The sequence below is a fragment of the Saccoglossus kowalevskii genome, chromosome 18, assembly GCF_978046115.1.
Source record: "Saccoglossus kowalevskii chromosome 18, keSacKowa6.1, whole genome shotgun sequence".
NCBI classification, from domain to species: domain Eukaryota; kingdom Metazoa; phylum Hemichordata; class Enteropneusta; family Harrimaniidae; genus Saccoglossus; species Saccoglossus kowalevskii.
Genome location: NC_140658.1, coordinates 26,996,572 through 27,018,810, shown reverse-complemented (window position 1 = coordinate 27,018,810; position 22,239 = coordinate 26,996,572). Strand labels below are relative to the sequence as shown.

The 22,239-nt window shown below is 41.1% G+C and overlaps 2 protein-coding genes across 2 annotated transcripts in view; one reads left to right on the top strand and one right to left on the bottom strand.

The window, feature by feature from the left end:
- Positions 1–11: 11 nt before the first annotated feature.
- Positions 12–5,961, top strand: LOC102804944 (acyl-coenzyme A thioesterase 13-like). The gene is made up of 3 exons (XM_006821855.3): positions 12–127; positions 4,753–4,940; positions 5,578–5,961. Exons 1-3 carry the CDS (start codon positions 41–43, stop codon positions 5,747–5,749), a joined length of 447 nt encoding a protein of 148 aa, XP_006821918.1. The 5' UTR covers positions 12–40; the 3' UTR covers positions 5,750–5,961.
- Positions 5,962–8,244: 2,283 nt separating this feature from the next.
- The window catches only part of LOC102804603 (D-aspartate oxidase-like), a 28,420-nt gene continuing 14,425 nt past the window's right edge, over positions 8,245–22,239 (bottom strand). Inside the window, exons 8-11 of the mRNA XM_085493408.1 lie at positions 22,115–22,179; positions 11,959–12,076; positions 10,976–11,077; positions 8,245–9,691 (exon numbers count right to left, since the gene is read on the bottom strand). Of these exons, the coding sequence (XP_085349534.1) occupies positions 9,569–9,691; positions 10,976–11,077; positions 11,959–12,076; positions 22,115–22,179 (408 nt within the window). The 3' untranslated portion in view covers positions 8,245–9,568. The remainder of the gene's footprint in view (positions 9,692–10,975; positions 11,078–11,958; positions 12,077–22,114; positions 22,180–22,239) is intronic.

Genomic DNA, 22,239 nt, shown 5'->3' with positions numbered 1-22,239 from the left:
ACTCTGGTGAAACCTTGGAAGGACGTAGTTTGTATTCATCATGGCGGCATCCAGCGCTGCACAGGCAGCAAAAGAGATCATTCGACGAGTTTGTATTCCAACTACATTCAACGGTTTACTTAGAAAGGTATGTAGTCTTCAGTTCTAATATGATTTGTCAGTCGCATCAAGACTGTACCGTGTAAGGCACGGTGTCAAATTTAATAACAATTATAATGACGGAAGTTATCAGTTTGTATACACATTGCTAAAGTCATGTTTTCTATGTTATCAACAATACACTCGACATTCATGTCAACATATGGCACACTTTATGTTACAAGGAAATAATGTCATTTGATAACCATGTTGAAAGTCAACGCCAGTGTTAGCGTTTCTTTGTGACTCGGAAGTGCATTAACCTCTGCACTATATGCAGCCAATGACGTATATAGGTTCTTGTAGGTTAATAGTTTAATATTGTAGAATGCATACGAGTAAATGTGTACCACATGGAGTTGGACAAACTTATGTATTTTAATAAATTATTAAATAATAAATTGTTATATAACTTTTCTTTTACCCCCCCCCTTCCTGGTATCGATTTCAAGTAATCACTGATCCTTGTTTATACCACTCTTTCCTTTATCACAACTTTGTTATGCGCTCATGTTATATGCAAATTTTAACGCGCTATGTAGACACGCCCTATTATAGTAAAATATTACTATAATAGGGCGTGTCTACATCGCGCGTTAAAATTTGCATATAACATTAGCGCGTATTATATAAACTAAGTTGTGATAAAGGAAAGAGTGGTATAAACAAAGGGGGGAGACCAGGAGGGGTGGTAAAAGAAAAGTTATATAACATTTTATTATTTAATAATTTCTTAGAGTACATAAGTTTGTCCAACTCCCTGTGTGTGTACACTAAACTGTTAGCGTCGACAATATAAATGTATCACCACCACCACTACTTTGAGAGTGTAAAAAAACTAAATAAACTGAAATATTTCTATCATTTATTAAATAATTAATATTTGTCCACATTCATATATTCATATAGCTACATTCCTATTGCACTTATTGGAATTTGGAAGTAAACACTTCCAAAATCAAAGTAATCATCTTTAACAAAAATGGCAGGTTGCTCAATCATAAATACAATTTTTATTATAATAATATAGAAATTGATATTGTCAGTAGTTATAAATATTTAGGTATGGAGTTTAAGCCAAATGAAAAGTTTGATTTGGCAAAAGAAAATTTATATAAAAAGACAGTCAAAGCATTTTTTCTTTATTAAAAAATCTCTTAGTGGGTCTACCAAAATTAATATAAAAACTTGGCTGAATGTCTTTGATCATGTTATTAGGCCTATATTAATATATGGCTGTGAGATTTGGGGGATAGAAAAGTATACAGACAAAACAGTCATCGAAAAAATTAACATAAAATTGTACAAACTACTCCTCCAAGTTAACCAGTCTGCAACAAATTTGTCTGTAAGAGGAGAACTGGGTAGACATCCACTGTCAGTATTTAATAAAATGATGATAAAATACTGGCATAGATCATGCACTGTGAAAGAAAACACTTTAATTCACGAGGCAATGTCCTACAATATCGACAACAAAACAAAGTGGGCAACAACAATCAGTCAAATAACTGGTGTTGATAATATACATGATTACTGGAAGGGGGATGGTAAAAGTGTGAAGGGAGTTTTGGAAAAAAATAGAAGATGATTATTCAAAAAAGTGGAAGAGTGACATCAATTTAGAAAAATCGGATTCAGGGGAGCTCAACAAACTTCACACCTACAGGAAGTTTAAAACAAACTTCAAAATGGAAAAGTATTTGATGGATGTGAATAATTCAAAATATAGAAAATATATTTGTAAATTAAGAATTAGTGACCATCAGATTATGATAGACTAAAAAAAAAAACTGGAACACAGAATCTGTACAAGATGTGACAATAACTCAGTTAAGGATGAGTACCGTTACATTATGGACTGCCCACAGCACAATGAAATGAGGCAGAAACTTTTTAATGGATCATTCCGATAAATTTATTTACATTATGACGAACTGCCACATTAAGCTTGGTGTGTTGATAATGCAAACAGGTGTGTATTAATAAAACACCTGATTCTGTACTACCTTTTAATTGCTTTTTAATTAATCTGTTATTTTAATTTTTTTTTTTTTAACTGAGTTTTTTGATTATCCTCTTTACTTTTTTTTTATTTCACTTGACTATGTTCATCTTCTATAGAAAGAATAATGTCAATAAAGTTATCTTATCTTATATTTTCTATGGGCTTTATGCTATGCTACCGGTAGTTGTGCACTCGTCTTCCAATGTGTTCATTCCATTATATTCAGCTGGTATAAAGTGACATGTTGAACTTCCATAAGTAGGAATCACTACCAATCTGATTAAAATCCGATGTAGGTATGAGGCTCCAATTTTTAGCTCCGCTGTCGACTTTGTCGAGCGGAGCTTATCATATGAGTGATTGTCCGTCTCCGTCGTCCGTGTCAATGTTTTACTTTTTCGACTTCTTCTTGAAAACTACAAGCCTGAATGCTTTGATACTTGGTGTATATGTACCTTGGGTAGACCTCTCTTAGGTTTGTTCATTTCATGTTGATATCTTCAATTCTCTAATTTTGGTGAATATTTTAGTCATTTTTGGTAGAAAGTGATATTTTCGACTTCTTGTTAAAAACTGTAAGTCCGATTGCTTTGATATTACATATATAGGTACTACATGTGGACCTCTCTCAGAATTGTTCATTTTGTAATGATATCTTTAATTCTCTAATTTTGGTGAATATTTTTATCATTTTTGGTAAAAAGTGATATTTTCGACTTCTTGTTAAAAACCGCAAGTCCAATTGCTTTGATACTACATATATAGGTACTACATGTGAACCTCTCTCAGATTTGTTCATTTTGTGATGATATCTTCAATTCTCTAATTTTGGTGAATATTTTTGTAATTTTTGGTAAAAAGTGATATTTTCGACTTCTTGTTAAAAACCACAAGTCTGATTGCTTTGATATTACATATATAGGTACTACATGTGGACCTCTTTCAGATTTGTTCATTTTGTAATGATATCTTTAATTCTCTAATTTTGGTGAATATTTTTGTCATTTTTGGTAAAAAGTGATATTTTTGACTTCTTGTTAAAAACCAATAGTTCAATTGCTTTGATATTACATATTTAGATACTACATGTAGACCTTTCTCAGATTTGTTCATTTCGTGATGATATCTTGGATTCTATAATTTTGGTGAATATTTTTGTCATATTTGGTAAAAAGTGATATTTTCGACTTCTTGTTAAAAACCAAAAGTTCAATTGCTTTGATATTACATATATAGATACTACATGTAGACCTTTCTCAGATTTGTTCATTTCGTGATGATATCTTCAATTCTCTAATTTCGGTGAATATTTTAGTCATTTTTGGTAGAAAGTGATATTTTCGACTTCTTGTTAAAAACTGTAAGTCCGATTGCTTTGATACTATACATATTGTTCATTTTCTGATGATGTCTTCAGTTCTTTAATTGAAATGTGCATTTCTAACAGCGGAGCTATCTCAGCCGATAGGCTGCTTGTTTTTTTTTTAATATTTTTTTTTTTTTATATATATAACCCTTTATATTATGTTTATTTGTATTTTAGTTTGAATATGTCGATTTTTTTGGTTTTTCTTGCCGTTAATCAGTTCTTAGAAAATTGTGTCCCACTCGCCTCTTTTTTATTATATTTATTTGTATTTTAGTTTGAATATGTCGATTTTTTGGGTTTTTCGAGGCGAGTGGGACACAATTTTCTAAGAACTGATTAACGGCAAGAAAAACCAAAAAATCGACATATTCAAACTAAAATACAAATAAATATAATATAAAGGGTTATATATATATATATATATATATATATATATATAAAAAAATATTAAAAAAAAAAAAAAAAAATTGGAGCCTCATACCTACATCGGATTTTAATCAGATTGGAATCACTACATACACAAATGATATTCATATTCATTGAGAGGATTTACAAGTTCATGAACGATAAAATAAATACCGGTAACTGCAAAATAAGTATATTACAATCTTTGTAAACATCTGACAAATTCCTTACAGTAACTCTGTCATTAGTGTGTTTTTCTTTTATCAGATCTATATCAGCTTTATTCAAACAATTTGTACCAGAAAAACATGAATTCATAGAAAATATCTGATACCAGTTTCTGACTTATAACCAGAACCTTCATTGGTGAGATGGTTCTGTATTTTAAATGATACCATAACTTTATAATACATTCTCAGTTTTCCTAAGGTGATACACAACTGTGTAGATTGGGTTGCAATTTGGCACACAAATACATGTAATTTGTAATGGTATGAATGTGTTATAATTTGCATAGTAATTAACCACTTTCAGTACCGGTATGTTTTGTTGATAATATACGGTAATAACAGTTTTCTAAAATTGGTTAAAATTGACACATGCATACTGTTTTTGTAGTTGTCAGAAGGTGGACAATGTATCATCCACAGACTCGTAAATCTTACCGCATACCTACCTGCTATCATCCATTTGAAAATGTTCTATATGACAATATATTAACTTTACTCCAGTCTCAATTCTTAATGGTTCATGATATCATAACTTCACACAATACTTTTTTAATATTTTTTTGGCAGAGCTAATAATATTGTCTTTGCTTCTACCCACATAGGCGAATGTCATATCAGCCAAGCCAGGTGAACTTTGCTGTGAGATGGAAGTCGAAAGCATTCATGCTAATAGATATGATGCATTGCATGGGGGAATGACATCTACTATGATTGATACGTTATCAACAATTGCTGTGCTGGTTCATCATAAAGAATTTATAAGTCCTGTCAGCACTGATCTAAATGTATCGTAAGTATGAATAATATGAGGTTATTACGAGGATACCAAAAAGTATGCACAAAGACAGTACAGTGTGAGTATCGACTGTTGCGCAGCGGAGGTCGATGCGATGGCGTACTGTCTGAGTGCATACTTTGCGGTATCCTCATGATAAACTTATTATTATACATCTTTTCCTCCTAATGATACATCATGGGAATACCGAAATACAAAAAGTTTATAACAGATTTAGCCAACTTTTTTTTGGTGGGGTCTGGTCCGAAACCATTGGGGCCGCCATGTTTGTTTTTATCATTAGAAAAACGCTTACGCGAACAATTGTTCCATATTTGGATTTGCATTTCCTTATATGGTAGGATGAAAATACCCAGTGCAATACCGCAAAATTATGGCACGCTGTAACTTATGGCGTTATGGTGACAGATGTACAATAATATTATTTATTAACCCTACTCCACAAACTATTTTATCACCCAATCAGAGTTAAGTTACGACCTGCCTACCAAGTATTAACAAAATCGGCCCATCCAGATTTTGAGGACAATTCTAGCGGAGTGGATCGCCAATATCAAACCTACAATCAAGAACACATGAATATTGGTTACATATATTTGCTATAACATATTTATTTCCTTGTTCTGTTCAGGTTTTTGAAAGGAGCTTCGATTGGAGAGAAGTTGTTTATTAATGCCAAGATTTTGAAATCAGGGAAATCGTTTATGTTTATAACAGTTGATATTAAGAACGATTCTGGGATTTTAATAGCACAAGGAAGACATACAATGGCTAGTGCTCCTTCAAACAAAGCCTGTGTGTAATCCGTCAAATTCAGAAAAGAAAATCAGTTTTGTACGTAGTTTGTCACATATATTTTCCACTTATTTACTGTATTAATAAATTACTTCCACTGTGGAATACTTTATTTTCGCTTGGAATTAATTTCGCTGAAGGAGTGATTCAGTGAAAATAAAATCCATACAGTAATTATAAATGTATTGTTACAAATATGTAATACATACATGAAACTGTACGCAAGTGTTTCTGTACTTTTTATTCAATTTACATTTTAAATTTCACCTCAATTGTTATCTATATATATATATATCGATTGTTGTATTTATTATTACACATATAGTCCATATTTGAATTATTAACATTGAACATTTTACCAGTATGAATCAACCTAAACAAGTCATTGAAAATGACACCATCCCCGATAAATTTTTGAAAGTTCTCTTTGTGCTCGTCATATTAAAGCGAAGGGTTTGTTGCGAGCGTGTCCTTGAAACTCGAGTCCCATGTGGCAAATACAACAGATTGTTTATTTACATCAAATTCGAACATGTGTTGCATGACAACCCCTCCAGTTTAAGACATAGCAAAGGAAAACATAGATCACAAGTGAAAGTAAAACAAATTGAGGTGCATGTCTGTTATTGCACTTGCTAAAATTGTTTAAAGTATGTTTGAGTAAATGCAAGTCTGAGGATCGAAATGAGGCACTAAAATTACATTACCATACGACAAATTAAAAAAACAAGATGGCTGCCAGTCGGCCATTTTGAATTGAATCGCTAAACCACTGCATGTGCATTTGTCTCACATAAAAGTACTAGAAACATGCAAAGAATGAACAGAATCGGCCTGATGGATTTTGAAATATGACTCCGGACAGAAGCACGAACGGATGGACGCAGGAAGACCGAATTACAAGTCCCCGTTTTCGGACTTCGTTTTGCTTTAAATACCAATGCCATCATCTAAATAAATGTGTATCCTGGAAATTAAATAGAATAAGACAACTAATAATACTCTTGATTGTATAATAGCACTTCCCACAGTTAAATACATAATTTGTAGACATGTATTTTCCAGTATAAAAAATATTGATATTGCCCCAAATTTGGTCTGCAGATGTACTCTATGTAAGTCAATGTTTACGACATTTTTTCAAAAAAAACACACAAACCAAACATGAAAACCTTATAAATGCAGACTTCATCTTTCAGCTTAGCACTGGGTGAAAATAAATTCATAATTCACAACGTTTCTTACCTTTAAAACAGTACTTCATGGATAGCTGCTGTGTTTGTCTATGGAGACAGTGAAGTTTCTATACCTACTAACTAGCCTCTCTCTGAAACAGGAAGTGTTTGAGGGCGCTTGATTTATGAAAGGGATCTATTGTCCTATGACATCTATGTATATAGTTTCATTGAAATGTGATGATTAGTAATGACCTGAGATACAAGTGGAAAAGCTGAAAATTGACTAATTGCTATGCAAACTAGGTAATTAATATGCATGGGATATTTACCCACAAATAATCAGGTCTGTGCATATGTTCAGAGCATCTATATACCAAGTTTCATCAAAATCCAATGAGTGGTTCTTTAGATATCAGTGGAAAAGTCAAGGAACAGCTAAAAATTATCATGCAAATTAGGTAATCAATATGCATGGGATTTTCACCAAAACTTAATCAAAGCTGCGTATCAGCCCAGAGCATATACCGGGTATGCATCAAGTTGAATTCATCAAAAAACAACATATGGTTTTTTAGATATCACTAGAACAGTCGGACACACACATATACAGACACACTAACTGCAATGACTCCCATTATGTGCTTTACGCATAGAAGTAAAAAATGACATGTTTTTATTGCAAATGCCCATGCCAGTTGTGCTGTTTACAAACTCCAATGTTCGATTTATGTTGTTTTATTATTTGGTATAACAAAACACGCTTTTTTAAGTGTCGGTCAATGTTAAGTTTCAATAGGCTAACACTAAACACGGTTTGTGATTCTGTCACAAGTAAAGCTAAAGCATGGTTGTCAATAAAACCTGGAACCGGAATTGTGCAACTGAAAAATTATTATTAAAGTCAATTTAAATAAATATGTGTCTTAGCATGTGGTTTAGATTGATATGTTTTATACTTACTTGACCCTAATGTCAAGGTATTGTAACTACGTGTAGATACAATTAATTTACATTCCTATTCGTATAAATTATAGTTTAGTGGTGGCTGTTTTAATGAATATCAGATGGTGTCCATTATTCACATATATCTGTAACATCAAATATGTCACGTACCACACCATGACAACAATAACAGTGCTATCATTCTGCCAAATGTAGACATCATATTACTCTCACTCTCACAGAAGAATTCCATCACTGCCAAGTCATCTTTGCTGACATCACACAAAGCACAGGCCACTCTAACAAACTTGCAAGAAAAGAACGATGCATTTTTTCCCAATTATTATCAATATATATATTCAAAAATTAAAAATTGCCATATCTTTTTATAAATTAAAAATTGCCATTTTAATGCATGTTATGTGTTAAATAAATGAAAATTTGTTGAATATTAAAAGCATTTTTGTTGAATTTCTATACCTAATATAAGATATAAATTAAATAATATAATCACACAAAAGTTCTAGCTTTCTTTGAGTTTGAAAATAAGATGTGTGTTATGTGTTGGTGTTTCACACAATTCTATGTGGTTTGTATAGACAGATATTGGTTGTTAAAACTCAGGCAAATCTCATCAGTACACATATCTTTCAATACACTACATGAATTCTGGGAATGCAGATTTTTTTTCAATTTTTTTTTTATATTTTGTTTCCCAAATTGCTGAATAACTTTTAGTAGTAGCGAATTGTGTTACAATGTATCAGTAAGAAAAGCTCACTGTACAGTTATTCTAATCATACTTAGATAAAAAATTCCTAGCACCTGGTTTTGACTTTGAATGGATGAAACAGAAAAATACATGTTGACTACTGGTACCAGTAGACTTGCATACAGACTTTTATTTTATTTTTTGGTGTTTTTTTAATAAAATAAAATATCGAAGTGTGTAAATGGGGAAAACCAGGTTACTGCAAATATTTTGAAGTAACCCAACTTTCATGGTAACCTTGCATCCACAATTAAACACTTCCATACCGGATATTTTGTTTTATTGAAAAAAACACCAAAATAAAACAAAAGATTGTATGCAAATCAAGACGACCAGGTGATCAGAGTGCTTTCTAATGTTGGTTTTTTACCAGCTAAATTTGACATTATGATCATACTTCTGAAAAACTAATACAACAGACTTCTTAGAAATTCAATAGGGTTCAAGATATTGTGCCATATTGTCCAACAGTAAAGAGATTTAGAGTGCCTATGAAATGCCCACTCAAATGTTTCCCATTTTAGATCTGTGTCCCACTAAAATGGACAGTTATTGATTTTGTTGTTGAAAATGATTACTCGTATCCAAGTAAATTTGAAATATTTCTCATGCTGCAGCCACATCCACCCGAGTTTGAAATGCATTTTTTCACTTTAAAACAATATTTTATGCTTAGAAACATAAAAATTAATAATATTGATGTACCAATGAATGATTTTAGGCGAGATAATAGCAGCCATTTCACAGGCACTTTAGGGGTAGGGAAATTAGTAGTATGAACCATGATATTGAAAAGGGCAAATCATTTGAGTCTTCAAATAACTACAGATCCAGAATAAATGAACTGATGAGTTATATTAAATTTACACAGAAAAAATTATAATTATTGCACAGTTTTCATTAGCTATTTGTATTTTCATTTCGTATGTTGTCTATCAAAGTCGACTTGAAATTGCAGGTTTCTCCTGTAGGTATTCTTTCACCAGTTGAGTTGCATGCTGCGCACATCCCCAATGCAGAGAGATACCACCCCCTCCATGACCATAGTTATGCACAACCTGCGAATTAATCAAACACATTAGTTTAAAGCGGGGGAGTCGTTACCTACACATGCGTCAGAAGGTCATATCGTGTCATTGTTTACAAACAAGTGTCTACCCATGAGCCTTTGCATTCTTAGCGTGTGTTGTTAACAACGCTTGAGACTCAATTCCTGCGCGTGCGCAGGTGACGACCTTCCCGCTTTAATATTATACAGTGGTGAGACCAATATCAAGAATTATCATCCCCAAGTGGCTGTTATCGACCGGAGCCATGGACAATAATTGTTTTGTTACTCCGGAAGAGGACAATAAAAATAGTAAGTGAGTAAAAAAGGAAAACTTTCCTGAGTTAAAATTAAAATTAGCTTCCAGCAGAGAAAGCGTCATTCATTTTTTTTTATCGTCTGCAACAATCTAAGTGTCTCAGCTGTTATGATAATGCTACTGGGGTAAGTTCTCTTCTTGTGTTTAATGCAAAATTCTTTCACTAGTAGCAATCTAGAATTGTGGGTGTACATTTGGCTAAATAGTGCTGTGATGTAATCAGTTGTTGCTGGCAATATACTGAGCATATTTGGTTGAACCACAAAGAAATGTAATGTGCAAACAAAATCCAGTATGTACCGGTAGAATCATCGTACTGGGTTTGAATGAAAACATGCACGCCATCTCAGAAAAAAAAAACAGTTGTTAAAATGATGTGCGCCAGTAACCCAGTATGTATGATTCTGATACAAAGCTTGAAAGAAATCACCTTGTATATTTCCAAGATACGGTTCTGGACATGTTTATAAACTGTGATTTCAGGTACATTAATTGGACAAAATTGCCGTGAATTTGACAAATTTGATCAAGTCACAAAATAACACAGCCAACATTTCCCTAAAAGTGTAGTATATAACCTTTCAACTGAATCAGGCAATATATTAGTGAGGAATCGGCATGAAAATTTTATCAAGATCCTGAAAAATATAAAATGCACCCAATATACATGACCATGAGATAAACTTTGAATGAAATCGCTTTGTTCATCTCTGAGGTACGGCCCCAGACACATTCAAGTATCAGAATTTAGCAATTTTGAAGATCAAATATGGCTGCCAGTCGGTCATACTTAATCAAATGTAAGTCATCATACATGGTCTGTGTGTTAAGTTTGAGTGTGATCGGTAAAAGCATGTCTGAGAACAGAATGGATGAATGGAACACAAACTACCAGTAAGAGTCTTGATTTAAAACCCTTTTCCAAACGTCCATTGATTTTCTAAGATTAATCTGGACACCAATTTATTCATGTACCTTCATTACTTTTCCTCCATGAACCAGCCTTTCTTCTTTTTCTAATCTAACTGTTGGTCTACAAGGTCTTAACGCAGCCCGTTTTAGTATCAGCTTACTTCTCTGTTGGTAATAATCACACAAACCAATTAACCCATTATATCTACTCATTTTTAAATAACACTGAAATTTTTGACAATTATATTAGAGTCAGTTATAATTATTTTTCAGCAGGAATTTTCCACAGTACTATTGCAGGCAAATAATGCCAATAAATATGACATATCTTTTCATCTTTATATATACAAGCATAAGCCTGGATAGCAAAGACCAAGCAAACTGTTAAAGAATTCTCATCAATATGTCCCAAAACCAATTTATCCCATGTCATTTTGTTCCAAGTCACTTTGAACCACATAATCACTTTGTGTTGGGTCAAAGCGATTACTAATAATGATTCAAAATAAATATTTATGAAGTATATTTTACCAATGAACAAATCACAACACAAATACAGAATATCTTTCACATGCATAGCAGTAAAATGCATGAACCTGCAAAGAATCATGGGTAATGGGCATTACAAAATAGCTTCTATAGCCAATGAAAGCATCTTTGGATTTGAATGAAGCACACAGATTTCCGAGTAAATGTTTTATGAATATTTTATAAATTTCCATTAAAGCTATTTATGCATTCATGGAATAGTATGTAATTCTCTCCTCAAATTAGATTACATGTACTTAAATTTTACTGGAAATTGAAATTTGATTTTTCTTGATTTACAATCATGGGGACCAAGAACTTTATCCCTTCTTACAAAAAAATATTGAATCATGGGATAAACTAGTCTAAATTTTGACATTCAAAGTGATCACCATATGAAATCAATGTAAACAGTCTATTTTTTTTTTACTACAGTTCAGCAAATGAACAGTATTTGATTTTTATCTATTTTACCAAATTAGTAAGAAACTTGCTGTTGATATCGGGGAATTACTTACTCGCAAACTTGGCACTAATTTACAACATTCTTCAAAAATACGCTTACAGTCTTCTTCATCATTTGTAGTTCGCCAATCATGGTACTGATGAGTTCCACCCAATGCTATGGTTTTATCACTAAGAAGAGAAAAATATTTCTTCACAAATGAGAGCAAAACACTAATATCCCCAGTTTGCTCAGTGGCCCCCCAGTTTGTTCAGTGACATCCCCAGTTTGCTCAGTGGCATCCCCAGTTTGCTCAGTGGCATCCCCAGTTTGCTCAGTGGCATCCCCAGTTTGCTCAGTGACATCCCCAATTTGCTCAGTGACATCCCCAGTTTGCTCAGTGACATCCCCAGTTTGCTCAGTGGCATCCCCAGTTTGCTCAGTGACATCCCCAGTTTGCTCAGTGGCATCCCCAGTTTGCTCAGTGGCATCCCCAGTTTGCTCAGTGGCATCCCCAGTTTACTCAGTGGCATCCCCAGTTTGCTCAGTGGCATCCCCAGTTTGCTCAGTGGCATCCCCGGTTTACTCAGTGGCATCCCCAGTTTGCTCAGTGACATCCTCAGTTTGCTCAGTGGCATCCCCAGTTTACTCAGTGACATCGCCAGTTTGCTCAGTGACATCCCCAGTTTGCTCAGTGGCATCCCCAGTTTGCACAGTGGCATCCCCAGTTTGCTCAGTGACATCCCCGGTTTGTTCAGTGACATCCCCAGTTTGCTCAGTGGCATCCCCAGTTTGCACAGTGGCATCCCTAGTTGCACAGTGGCATCCCCAGTTTGCTCAGTGGCATCCCCAGTTTGCTCAGTGACATCCCCAGTTTGCTCAGTGGCATCCCCAGTTTGCTCAGTGACTTCCCTAGTTGCACAGTGGCATCCCCAGTTTGCTCAGTGGCATCCCCGGTTTGTTCAGTGGCATCCCCATTTTGCTCAGTGGCATCCCCAGTTTGCTCAGTGGCATCCTCAGTTTGCTCAGTGACTTCCCTAGTTGCACAGTGGCATCCCCAGTTTGCTCAGTGGCATCCCCGGTTTGTTCAGTGGCATCCCCATTTTGCTCAGTGGCATCCCCAGTTTGCTCAGTGGCATCCCCAGTTTGCTCAGTGACTTCCCTAGTTGCACAGTGGCATCCCCAGTTTGCTCAGTGGCATCCCCAGTTTGCTCAGTGGCATCCCCGGTTTGTTCAGTGGCATCCCCATTTTGCTCAGTGGCATCCCCAGTTTGCTCAGTGGCATCCCCAGTTTGCTCAGTGACTTCCCTAGTTGCACAGTGGCATCCCCAGTTTGCTCAGTGGCATCCCCGGTTTGCTCAGTGGCATCCCCGGTTTGTTCAGTGGCATCCCCATTTTGCTCAGTGGCATCCCCAGTTTGCTCAGTGGCATCCCCAGTTTGCTCAGTGACTTCCCTAGTTGCACAGTGGCATCCCCAGTTTGCTCAGTGGCATCCCCAGTTTGCTCAGTGGCATCCCCAGTTTGCTCAGTGACTTCCCTAGTTGCACAGTGGCATCCCCAGTTTGCTCAGTGGCATCCCCAGTTTGCTCAGTGGCATCCCCAGTTTGCTCAGTGGCATCCCCAGTTTGCTCAGTGACATCCTCAGTTTGCTCAGTGGCATCCCCAGTTTGTTCAGTGGCATCCCCAGTTTGCTCAGTGACTTCCCTAGTTGCACAGTGGCATCCCCAGTTTGCTCAGTGGCATCCCCAGTTTGCTCAGTGGCATCCCCGGTTTGTTCAGTGGCATCCCCATTTTGCTCAGTGGCATCCCCAGTTTGCTCAGTGGCATCCCCAGTTTGCTCAGTGACTTCCCTAGTTGCACAGTGGCATCCCCAGTTTGCTCAGTGGCATCCCCGGTTTGCTCAGTGGCATCCCCGGTTTGTTCAGTGGCATCCCCATTTTGCTCAGTGGCATCCCCAGTTTGCTCAGTGGCATCCCCAGTTTGCTCAGTGACTTCCCTAGTTGCACAGTGGCATCCCCAGTTTGCTCAGTGGCATCCCCAGTTTGCTCAGTGGCATCCCCAGTTTGCTCAGTGACTTCCCTAGTTGCACAGTGGCATCCCCAGTTTGCTCAGTGGCATCCCCAGTTTGCTCAGTGGCATCCCCAGTTTGCTCAGTGGCATCCCCAGTTTGCTCAGTGGCATCCCCAGTTTGCTCAGTGACATCCTCAGTTTGCTCAGTGGCATCCCCAGTTTGTTCAGTGGCATCCCCGGTTTGCTCAGTGGCATCCCCAGTTTGTTCAGTGGCATCCCCGGTTTGCTCAGTGGCATCCCCAGTTTGCTCAGTGGCATCCCCAGTTTGCTCAGTGGCATCCTCAGTTTGCTCGGTGACATCCCCAGTTTACTCAGTGACATCCCCAGTTTGCTCAGTGGCATCCCCAGTTTGTTCAGTGGCATCCCCAGTTTGCTCGGTGACATCCCCAGTTTGCTCAGTGACATCCTCAGTTTGCTCAGTGGCATCCCCAGTTTGTTCAGTGGCATCCCCAGTTTGCTCAGTGGCATCCCCAGTTTGCTCAGTGACTTCCCTAGTTGCACAGTGGCATCCCCAGTTTGCTCAGTGGCATCCCCAGTTTGCTCAGTGGCATCCCCGGTTTGTTCAGTGGCATCCCCATTTTGCTCAGTGGCATCCCCAGTTTGCTCAGTGGCATCCCCAGTTTGCTCAGTGACTTCCCTAGTTGCACAGTGGCATCCCCAGTTTGCTCAGTGGCATCCCCGGTTTGCTCAGTGGCATCCCCGGTTTGTTCAGTGGCATCCCCATTTTGCTCAGTGGCATCCCCAGTTTGCTCAGTGGCATCCCCAGTTTGCTCAGTGACTTCCCTAGTTGCACAGTGGCATCCCCAGTTTGCTCAGTGGCATCCCCAGTTTGCTCAGTGGCATCCCCAGTTTGCTCAGTGACTTCCCTAGTTGCACAGTGGCATCCCCAGTTTGCTCAGTGGCATCCCCAGTTTGCTCAGTGGCATCCCCAGTTTGCTCAGTGGCATCCCCAGTTTGCTCAGTGGCATCCCCAGTTTGCTCAGTGACATCCTCAGTTTGCTCAGTGGCATCCCCAGTTTGTTCAGTGGCATCCCCAGTTTGCTCAGTGACTTCCCTAGTTGCACAGTGGCATCCCCAGTTTGCTCAGTGGCATCCCCAGTTTGCTCAGTGGCATCCCCGGTTTGTTCAGTGGCATCCCCATTTTGCTCAGTGGCATCCCCAGTTTGCTCAGTGGCATCCCCAGTTTGCTCAGTGACTTCCCTAGTTGCACAGTGGCATCCCCAGTTTGCTCAGTGGCATCCCCGGTTTGCTCAGTGGCATCCCCGGTTTGTTCAGTGGCATCCCCATTTTGCTCAGTGGCATCCCCAGTTTGCTCAGTGGCATCCCCAGTTTGCTCAGTGACTTCCCTAGTTGCACAGTGGCATCCCCAGTTTGCTCAGTGGCATCCCCAGTTTGCTCAGTGGCATCCCCAGTTTGCTCAGTGACTTCCCTAGTTGCACAGTGGCATCCCCAGTTTGCTCAGTGGCATCCCCAGTTTGCTCAGTGGCCCCCCAGTTTGTTCAGTGACATCCCCAGTTTGCTCAGTGGCATCCCCAGTTTGCTCAGTGGCATCCCCAGTTTGCTCAGTGGCATCCCCAGTTTGCTCAGTGACATCCCCAATTTGCTCAGTGACATCCCCAGTTTGCTCAGTGACATCCCCAGTTTGCTCAGTGGCATCCCCAGTTTGCTCAGTGACATCCCCAGTTTGCTCAGTGGCATCCCCAGTTTGCTCAGTGGCATCCCCAGTTTGCTCAGTGGCATCCCCAGTTTACTCAGTGGCATCCCCAGTTTGCTCAGTGGCATCCCCAGTTTGCTCAGTGGCATCCCCGGTTTACTCAGTGGCATCCCCAGTTTGCTCAGTGACATCCTCAGTTTGCTCAGTGGCATCCCCAGTTTACTCAGTGACATCGCCAGTTTGCTCAGTGACATCCCCAGTTTGCTCAGTGGCATCCCCAGTTTGCACAGTGGCATCCCCAGTTTGCTCAGTGACATCCCCGGTTTGTTCAGTGACATCCCCAGTTTGCTCAGTGGCATCCCCAGTTTGCACAGTGGCATCCCTAGTTGCACAGTGGCATCCCCAGTTTGCTCAGTGGCATCCCCAGTTTGCTCAGTGACATCCCCAGTTTGCTCAGTGGCATCCCCAGTTTGCTCAGTGACTTCCCTAGTTGCACAGTGGCATCCCCAGTTTGCTCAGTGGCATCCCCGGTTTGTTCAGTGGCATCCCCATTTTGCTCAGTGGCATCCCCAGTTTGCTCAGTGGCATCCTCAGTTTGCTCAGTGACTTCCCTAGTTGCACAGTGGCATCCCCAGTTTGCTCAGTGGCATCCCCGGTTTGTTCAGTGGCATCCCCATTTTGCTCAGTGGCATCCCCAGTTTGCTCAGTGGCATCCCCAGTTTGCTCAGTGACTTCCCTAGTTGCACAGTAGCATCCCCAGTTTGCTCAGTGGCATCCCCAGTTTGCTCAGTGGCATCCCCGGTTTGTTCAGTGGCATCCCCATTTTGCTCAGTGGCATCCCCAGTTTGCTCAGTGGCATCCCCAGTTTGCTCAGTGACTTCCCTAGTTGCACAGTGGCATCCCCAGTTTGCTCAGTGGCATCCCCGGTTTGCTCAGTGGCATCCCCGGTTTGTTCAGTGGCATCCCCATTTTGCTCAGTGGCATCCCCAGTTTGCTCAGTGGCATCCCCAGTTTGCTCAGTGACTTCCCTAGTTGCACAGTGGCATCCCCAGTTTGCTCAGTGGCATCCCCAGTTTGCTCAGTGGCATCCCCAGTTTGCTCAGTGACTTCCCTAGTTGCACAGTGGCATCCCCAGTTTGCTCAGTGGCATCCCCAGTTTGCTCAGTGGCATCCCCAGTTTGCTCAGTGGCATCCCCAGTTTGCTCAGTGGCATCCCCAGTTTGCTCAGTGACATCCTCAGTTTGCTCAGTGGCATCCCCAGTTTGTTCAGTGGCATCCCCAGTTTGCTCAGTGACTTCCCTAGTTGCACAGTGGCATCCCCAGTTTGCTCAGTGGCATCCCCAGTTTGCTCAGTGGCATCCCCGGTTTGTTCAGTGGCATCCCCATTTTGCTCAGTGGCATCCCCAGTTTGCTCAGTGGCATCCCCAGTTTGCTCAGTGACTTCCCTAGTTGCACAGTGGCATCCCCAGTTTGCTCAGTGGCATCCCCGGTTTGCTCAGTGGCATCCCCGGTTTGTTCAGTGCCATCCCCATTTTGCTCAGTGGCATCCCCAGTTTGCTCAGTGGCATCCCCAGTTTGCTCAGTGACTTCCCTAGTTGCACAGTGGCATCCCCAGTTTGCTCAGTGGCATCCCCAGTTTGCTCAGTGGCATCCCCAGTTTGCTCAGTGACTTCCCTAGTTGCACAGTGGCATCCCCAGTTTGCTCAGTGGCATCCCCAGTTTGCTCAGTGGCATCCCCAGTTTGCTCAGTGGCATCCCCAGTTTGCTCAGTGGCATCCCCAGTTTGCTCAGTGACATCCTCAGTTTGCTCAGTGGCATCCCCAGTTTGTTCAGTGGCATCCCCGGTTTGCTCAGTGGCATCCCCAGTTTGTTCAGTGGCATCCCCGGTTTGCTCAGTGGCATCCCCAGTTTGCTCAGTGGCATCCCCAGTTTGCTCAGTGGCATCCTCAGTTTGCTCGGTGACATCCCCAGTTTACTCAGTGACATCCCCAGTTTGCTCAGTGGCATCCCCAGTTTGTTCAGTGGCATCCCCAGTTTGCTCGGTGACATCCCCAGTTTGCTCAGTGACATCCTCAGTTTGCTCAGTGGCATCCCCAGTTTGTTCAGTGGCATCCCCAGTTTGCTCAGTGGCATCCCCAGTTTGCTCAGTGACTTCCCTAGTTGCACAGTGGCATCCCCAGTTTGCTCAGTGGCATCCCCAGTTTGCTCAGTGGCATCCCCGGTTTGTTCAGTGGCATCCCCATTTTGCTCAGTGGCATCCCCAGTTTGCTCAGTGGCATCCCCAGTTTGCTCAGTGACTTCCCTAGTTGCACAGTGGCATCCCCAGTTTGCTCAGTGGCATCCCCGGTTTGCTCAGTGGCATCCCCGGTTTGTTCAGTGGCATCCCCATTTTGCTCAGTGGCATCCCCAGTTTGCTCAGTGGCATCCCCAGTTTGCTCAGTGACTTCCCTAGTTGCACAGTGGCATCCCCAGTTTGCTCAGTGGCATCCCCAGTTTGCTCAGTGGCATCCCCAGTTTGCTCAGTGACTTCCCTAGTTGCACAGTGGCATCCCCAGTTTGCTCAGTGGCATCCCCAGTTTGCTCAGTGGCATCCCCAGTTTGCTCAGTGGCATCCCCAGTTTGCTCAGTGGCATCCCCAGTTTGCTCAGTGACATCCTCAGTTTGCTCAGTGGCATCCCCAGTTTGTTCAGTGGCATCCCCAGTTTGCTCAGTGACTTCCCTAGTTGCACAGTGGCATCCCCAGTTTGCTCAGTGGCATCCCCAGTTTGCTCAGTGGCATCCCCGGTTTGTTCAGTGGCATCCCCATTTTGCTCAGTGGCATCCCCAGTTTGCTCAGTGGCATCCCCAGTTTGCTCAGTGACTTCCCTAGTTGCACAGTGGCATCCCCAGTTTGCTCAGTGGCATCCCCGGTTTGCTCAGTGGCATCCCCGGTTTGTTCAGTGGCATCCCCATTTTGCTCAGTGGCATCCCCAGTTTGCTCAGTGGCATCCCCAGTTTGCTCAGTGACTTCCCTAGTTGCACAGTGGCATCCCCAGTTTGCTCAGTGGCATCCCCAGTTTGCTCAGTGGCATCCCCAGTTTGCTCAGTGACTTCCCTAGTTGCACAGTGGCATCCCCAGTTTGCTCAGTGGCATCCCCAGTTTGCTCAGTGGCATCCCCAGTTTGCTCAGTGGCATCCCCAGTTTGCTCAGTGGCATCCCCAGTTTGCTCAGTGACATCCTCAGTTTGCTCAGTGGCATCCCCAGTTTGTTCAGTGGCATCCCCGGTTTGCTCAGTGGCATCCCCAGTTTGTTCAGTGGCATCCCCGGTTTGCTCAGTGGCATCCCCAGTTTGCTCAGTGGCATCCCCAGTTTGCTCAGTGGCATCCTCAGTTTGCTCGGTGACATCCCCAGTTTACTCAGTGACATCGCCAGTTTGCTCAGTGACATCCCCAGTTTGCTCAGTGGCATCCCCAGTTTGCTCAGTGGCATCCTCAGTTTGCTCAGTGACATCCCCAGTTTACTCAGTGACATCGCCAGTTTGCTCAGTGACATCCCCAGTTTGCTCAGTGGCATCCCCAGTTTGTTCAGTGGCATCCCCAGTTTGCTCGGTGACATCCCCAGTTTGCTCAGTGACATCCTCAGTTTGCTCAGTGGCATCCCCAGTTTGTTCAGTGGCATCCCCGGTTTGCTCAGTGGCATCCCCAGTTTGTTCAGTGGCATCCCCGGTTTGCTCAGTGGCATCCCCAGTTTGCTCAGTGGCATCCCCAGTTTGCTCAGTGGCATCCCCAGTTTGCTCAGTGGCATCCCCAGTTTACTCAGTGACATCCCCAGTTTGCTCAGTGGCATCCCCAGTTTGCTCAGTGACATCCCCAGTTTACTCAGTGACATCGCCAGTTTGCTCAGTGACATCCTCAGTTTGCTCGGTGACATCCCCAGTTTGCTCGGTGACATCCCCAGTTTGCTCTGTGACATCCCAAGTTTGCTCTGTGGCATCCTCAGTTTGCTCAGTGACATCCCCAGTTTGCTCAGTGGCATCCCCAGTTTGCTCATTGGCATCCCCAGTTTGCTCAGTGACATCCCCAGTTTGCTCGGTGACATCCCCAGTTTGCTCAGTGACATCCCCAGTTTGCTCAGTCGCATCCCCAGTTTGCTCATTGGCATCCCCAGTTTGCTCAGTGGCATCCCCAGTTTGCTCATTGGCATCCCCAGTTTGCTCAGTTACATCCCCAGTTTGCTCAGTGGCATCCCCAGTTTGCTCAGTGGCATCCCCAGTTTGCTCAGTGACATCCCCAGTTTGCTCAGTGACATCCCCAGTTTACTCAGTGACATCGCCAGTTTGCTCTGTGACATCCCAAGTTTGCTCTGTGGTATCCTCAGTTTGCTCAGTGACATCCCCAGTTTGCTCAGTGACATCCCCAGTTTGCTCAGTGGCATCCCCAGTTTGCTCATTGGCATCCCCAGTTTGCTCAGTGACATCCCCAGTTTGCTCAGTGGCATCCCCAGTTTGCTCAGTGGCATCCCCAGTTTGCTCAGTGGCATCCCCAGTTTGCTCAGTGACATCCTCAGTTTGCTCAGTGGCATCCCCAGTTTGCTCAGTGGCATCCCCAGTTTGCTCAGTGGCATCCCCAGTTTGCTCAGTGGCATCCCCAGTTTGCTCAGTGGCAACCCCAGTTAACTCAGTGGCATCCCCAGTTTGCTCAGTGACATCCTCAGTTTGTTCAGTGACATCCCCGGTTTGCTCAGTGACATCCTCAGTTTGTTCCCTTGTTTGCTCAGTGACATCCCCAGTTGCTCACTGACAACCCCAGTTTGCTCAGTGGCATCTCCATTATGCTCACTGGCATCCTCAGTTTGTTCCCTTGTTTGCTCACTGACATCCCCAGTTGCTCACTGACAACCCCAGTTTGCTCACTGACAACCTCAGTTTGCTCACTGACATCCCCAGTTGCTCACTGACAACCCCAGTTTGCTCAGTGGCATCCCCAGTTTGCTCAGTGGCATCTCCATTATGCTCACTGGCATCCTCAGTTTGTTCCCTTGTTTGCTCACTGACATCCCCAGTTTGCTCATGCAATGACATTCCCAGCATTGATGAGGGGAGGCAAGGGGGTTAGCTGGTACGGTTTTACGGAATATAAAGAGCTTTTCACAATTTACGAAGAAAAAAAAGACGTTTTTACAGTTTACAGTGTTAACAAATGGAACATTGAATGGCCCGAAGAGCTCTCTGACTCAAATTCTCCGCCATTGCTGCGCCGTGTGAAGAGACGCATGCGCATATTACCCTCATAATGCTCTTCATTCGGTTAGAGGGCCTTTTACGTCTTGACATTCAATTTTGTAGTGAATTGTGTCATCTAGTCGTTTTACAGTTTCTAAAATGTAATTTCCCTGGATTATTCTTTACGATTTTTTTATTTGGATGTGAATTTTTGTACGTACGAGAAAAATTACACATTTTTACAGTGTACGAAAAAAATATTTGATTGATTACGTTGTACGTCTAGCCTGTGATTACAGAATTACGGAATTTATTTTTTGTATTTACGTTGTACGAACAAAAAAATATTGCAATTACGTTGAACGAAAATAACCCTTGCCCCCCCTCATTGATGTTCATCCATTCATTCCAAATTTAGTATCTGTCATTGACTTAATACATGGTATGACATCGTGTCATTATGATATACAAGTATACAGAGCATAGAACAAAATATTCAGACAAACAAGCCATGCATGGCACAGTCCCCGTTAGGTATCAAATTTAAGATATATAGTTTTGTTTATAGTGATATAGTTGGGGCATAAACATGTCAGAAGCAGATGTTTGATTATGATGTTTTTTTAACATTAAAATGATTGACATCTTGTATCCGATCGTCAAAGCCATCGGTTGACCATTTTGAATATATCTCTATATCTATAACATGATGTATATTTAATATAAAAAATTTGAACATAATCAGTCAACCATATGTCAGAGATATGGCTTTGGAAGCGCTTCCATTAAAACAAAATGGCCGTCAGTCAGCCATTTTGAATCCGATCTGAAAAATGATATGACGTTCACCAGGAACCCATAATGTTGAATGTATGTACCAAGTTTTAACAGAATCCATTCATAAATGCTTGATTTTGATGATTTTTTAGCACAAAATGGCCGCCATTCAGCCATCTTGAATCAGTCCAGACGCACAGAGGTCAATCCATAAATCCCCGTTTTTGGACTGCATCCAAACAGAGACTAAAAATATATACAAATGAAAGGCAGAGAACTACATAGACAAATTCAAAATGATTTTAAACAAAACAGAGCCATCTCTGCTTAAACATGTTATCGAATACATAAACAATGCTATTACTAAATGACAAGCACTAACATAACGACTCAGTTATTCGATTCATATCAACATGAAAAATACTTTATATTTACAAACCAAAGAATTGTAATTTCTTTTCTGCTATAATAAAGATTATATTATTGTTGCTTAAAAAACAAAACTTATAGGAAATAGGAAAACTTACCCAGGAAATATGTAATAAACAAAGTCATCAAATGCAACAAAGTGTTTCACCCAAGGTGCCTCTACCTAAAATAAAATTTCAAAAATGTTGTGATTAAATGAGTAATTGGAATTTAATTAAACTCA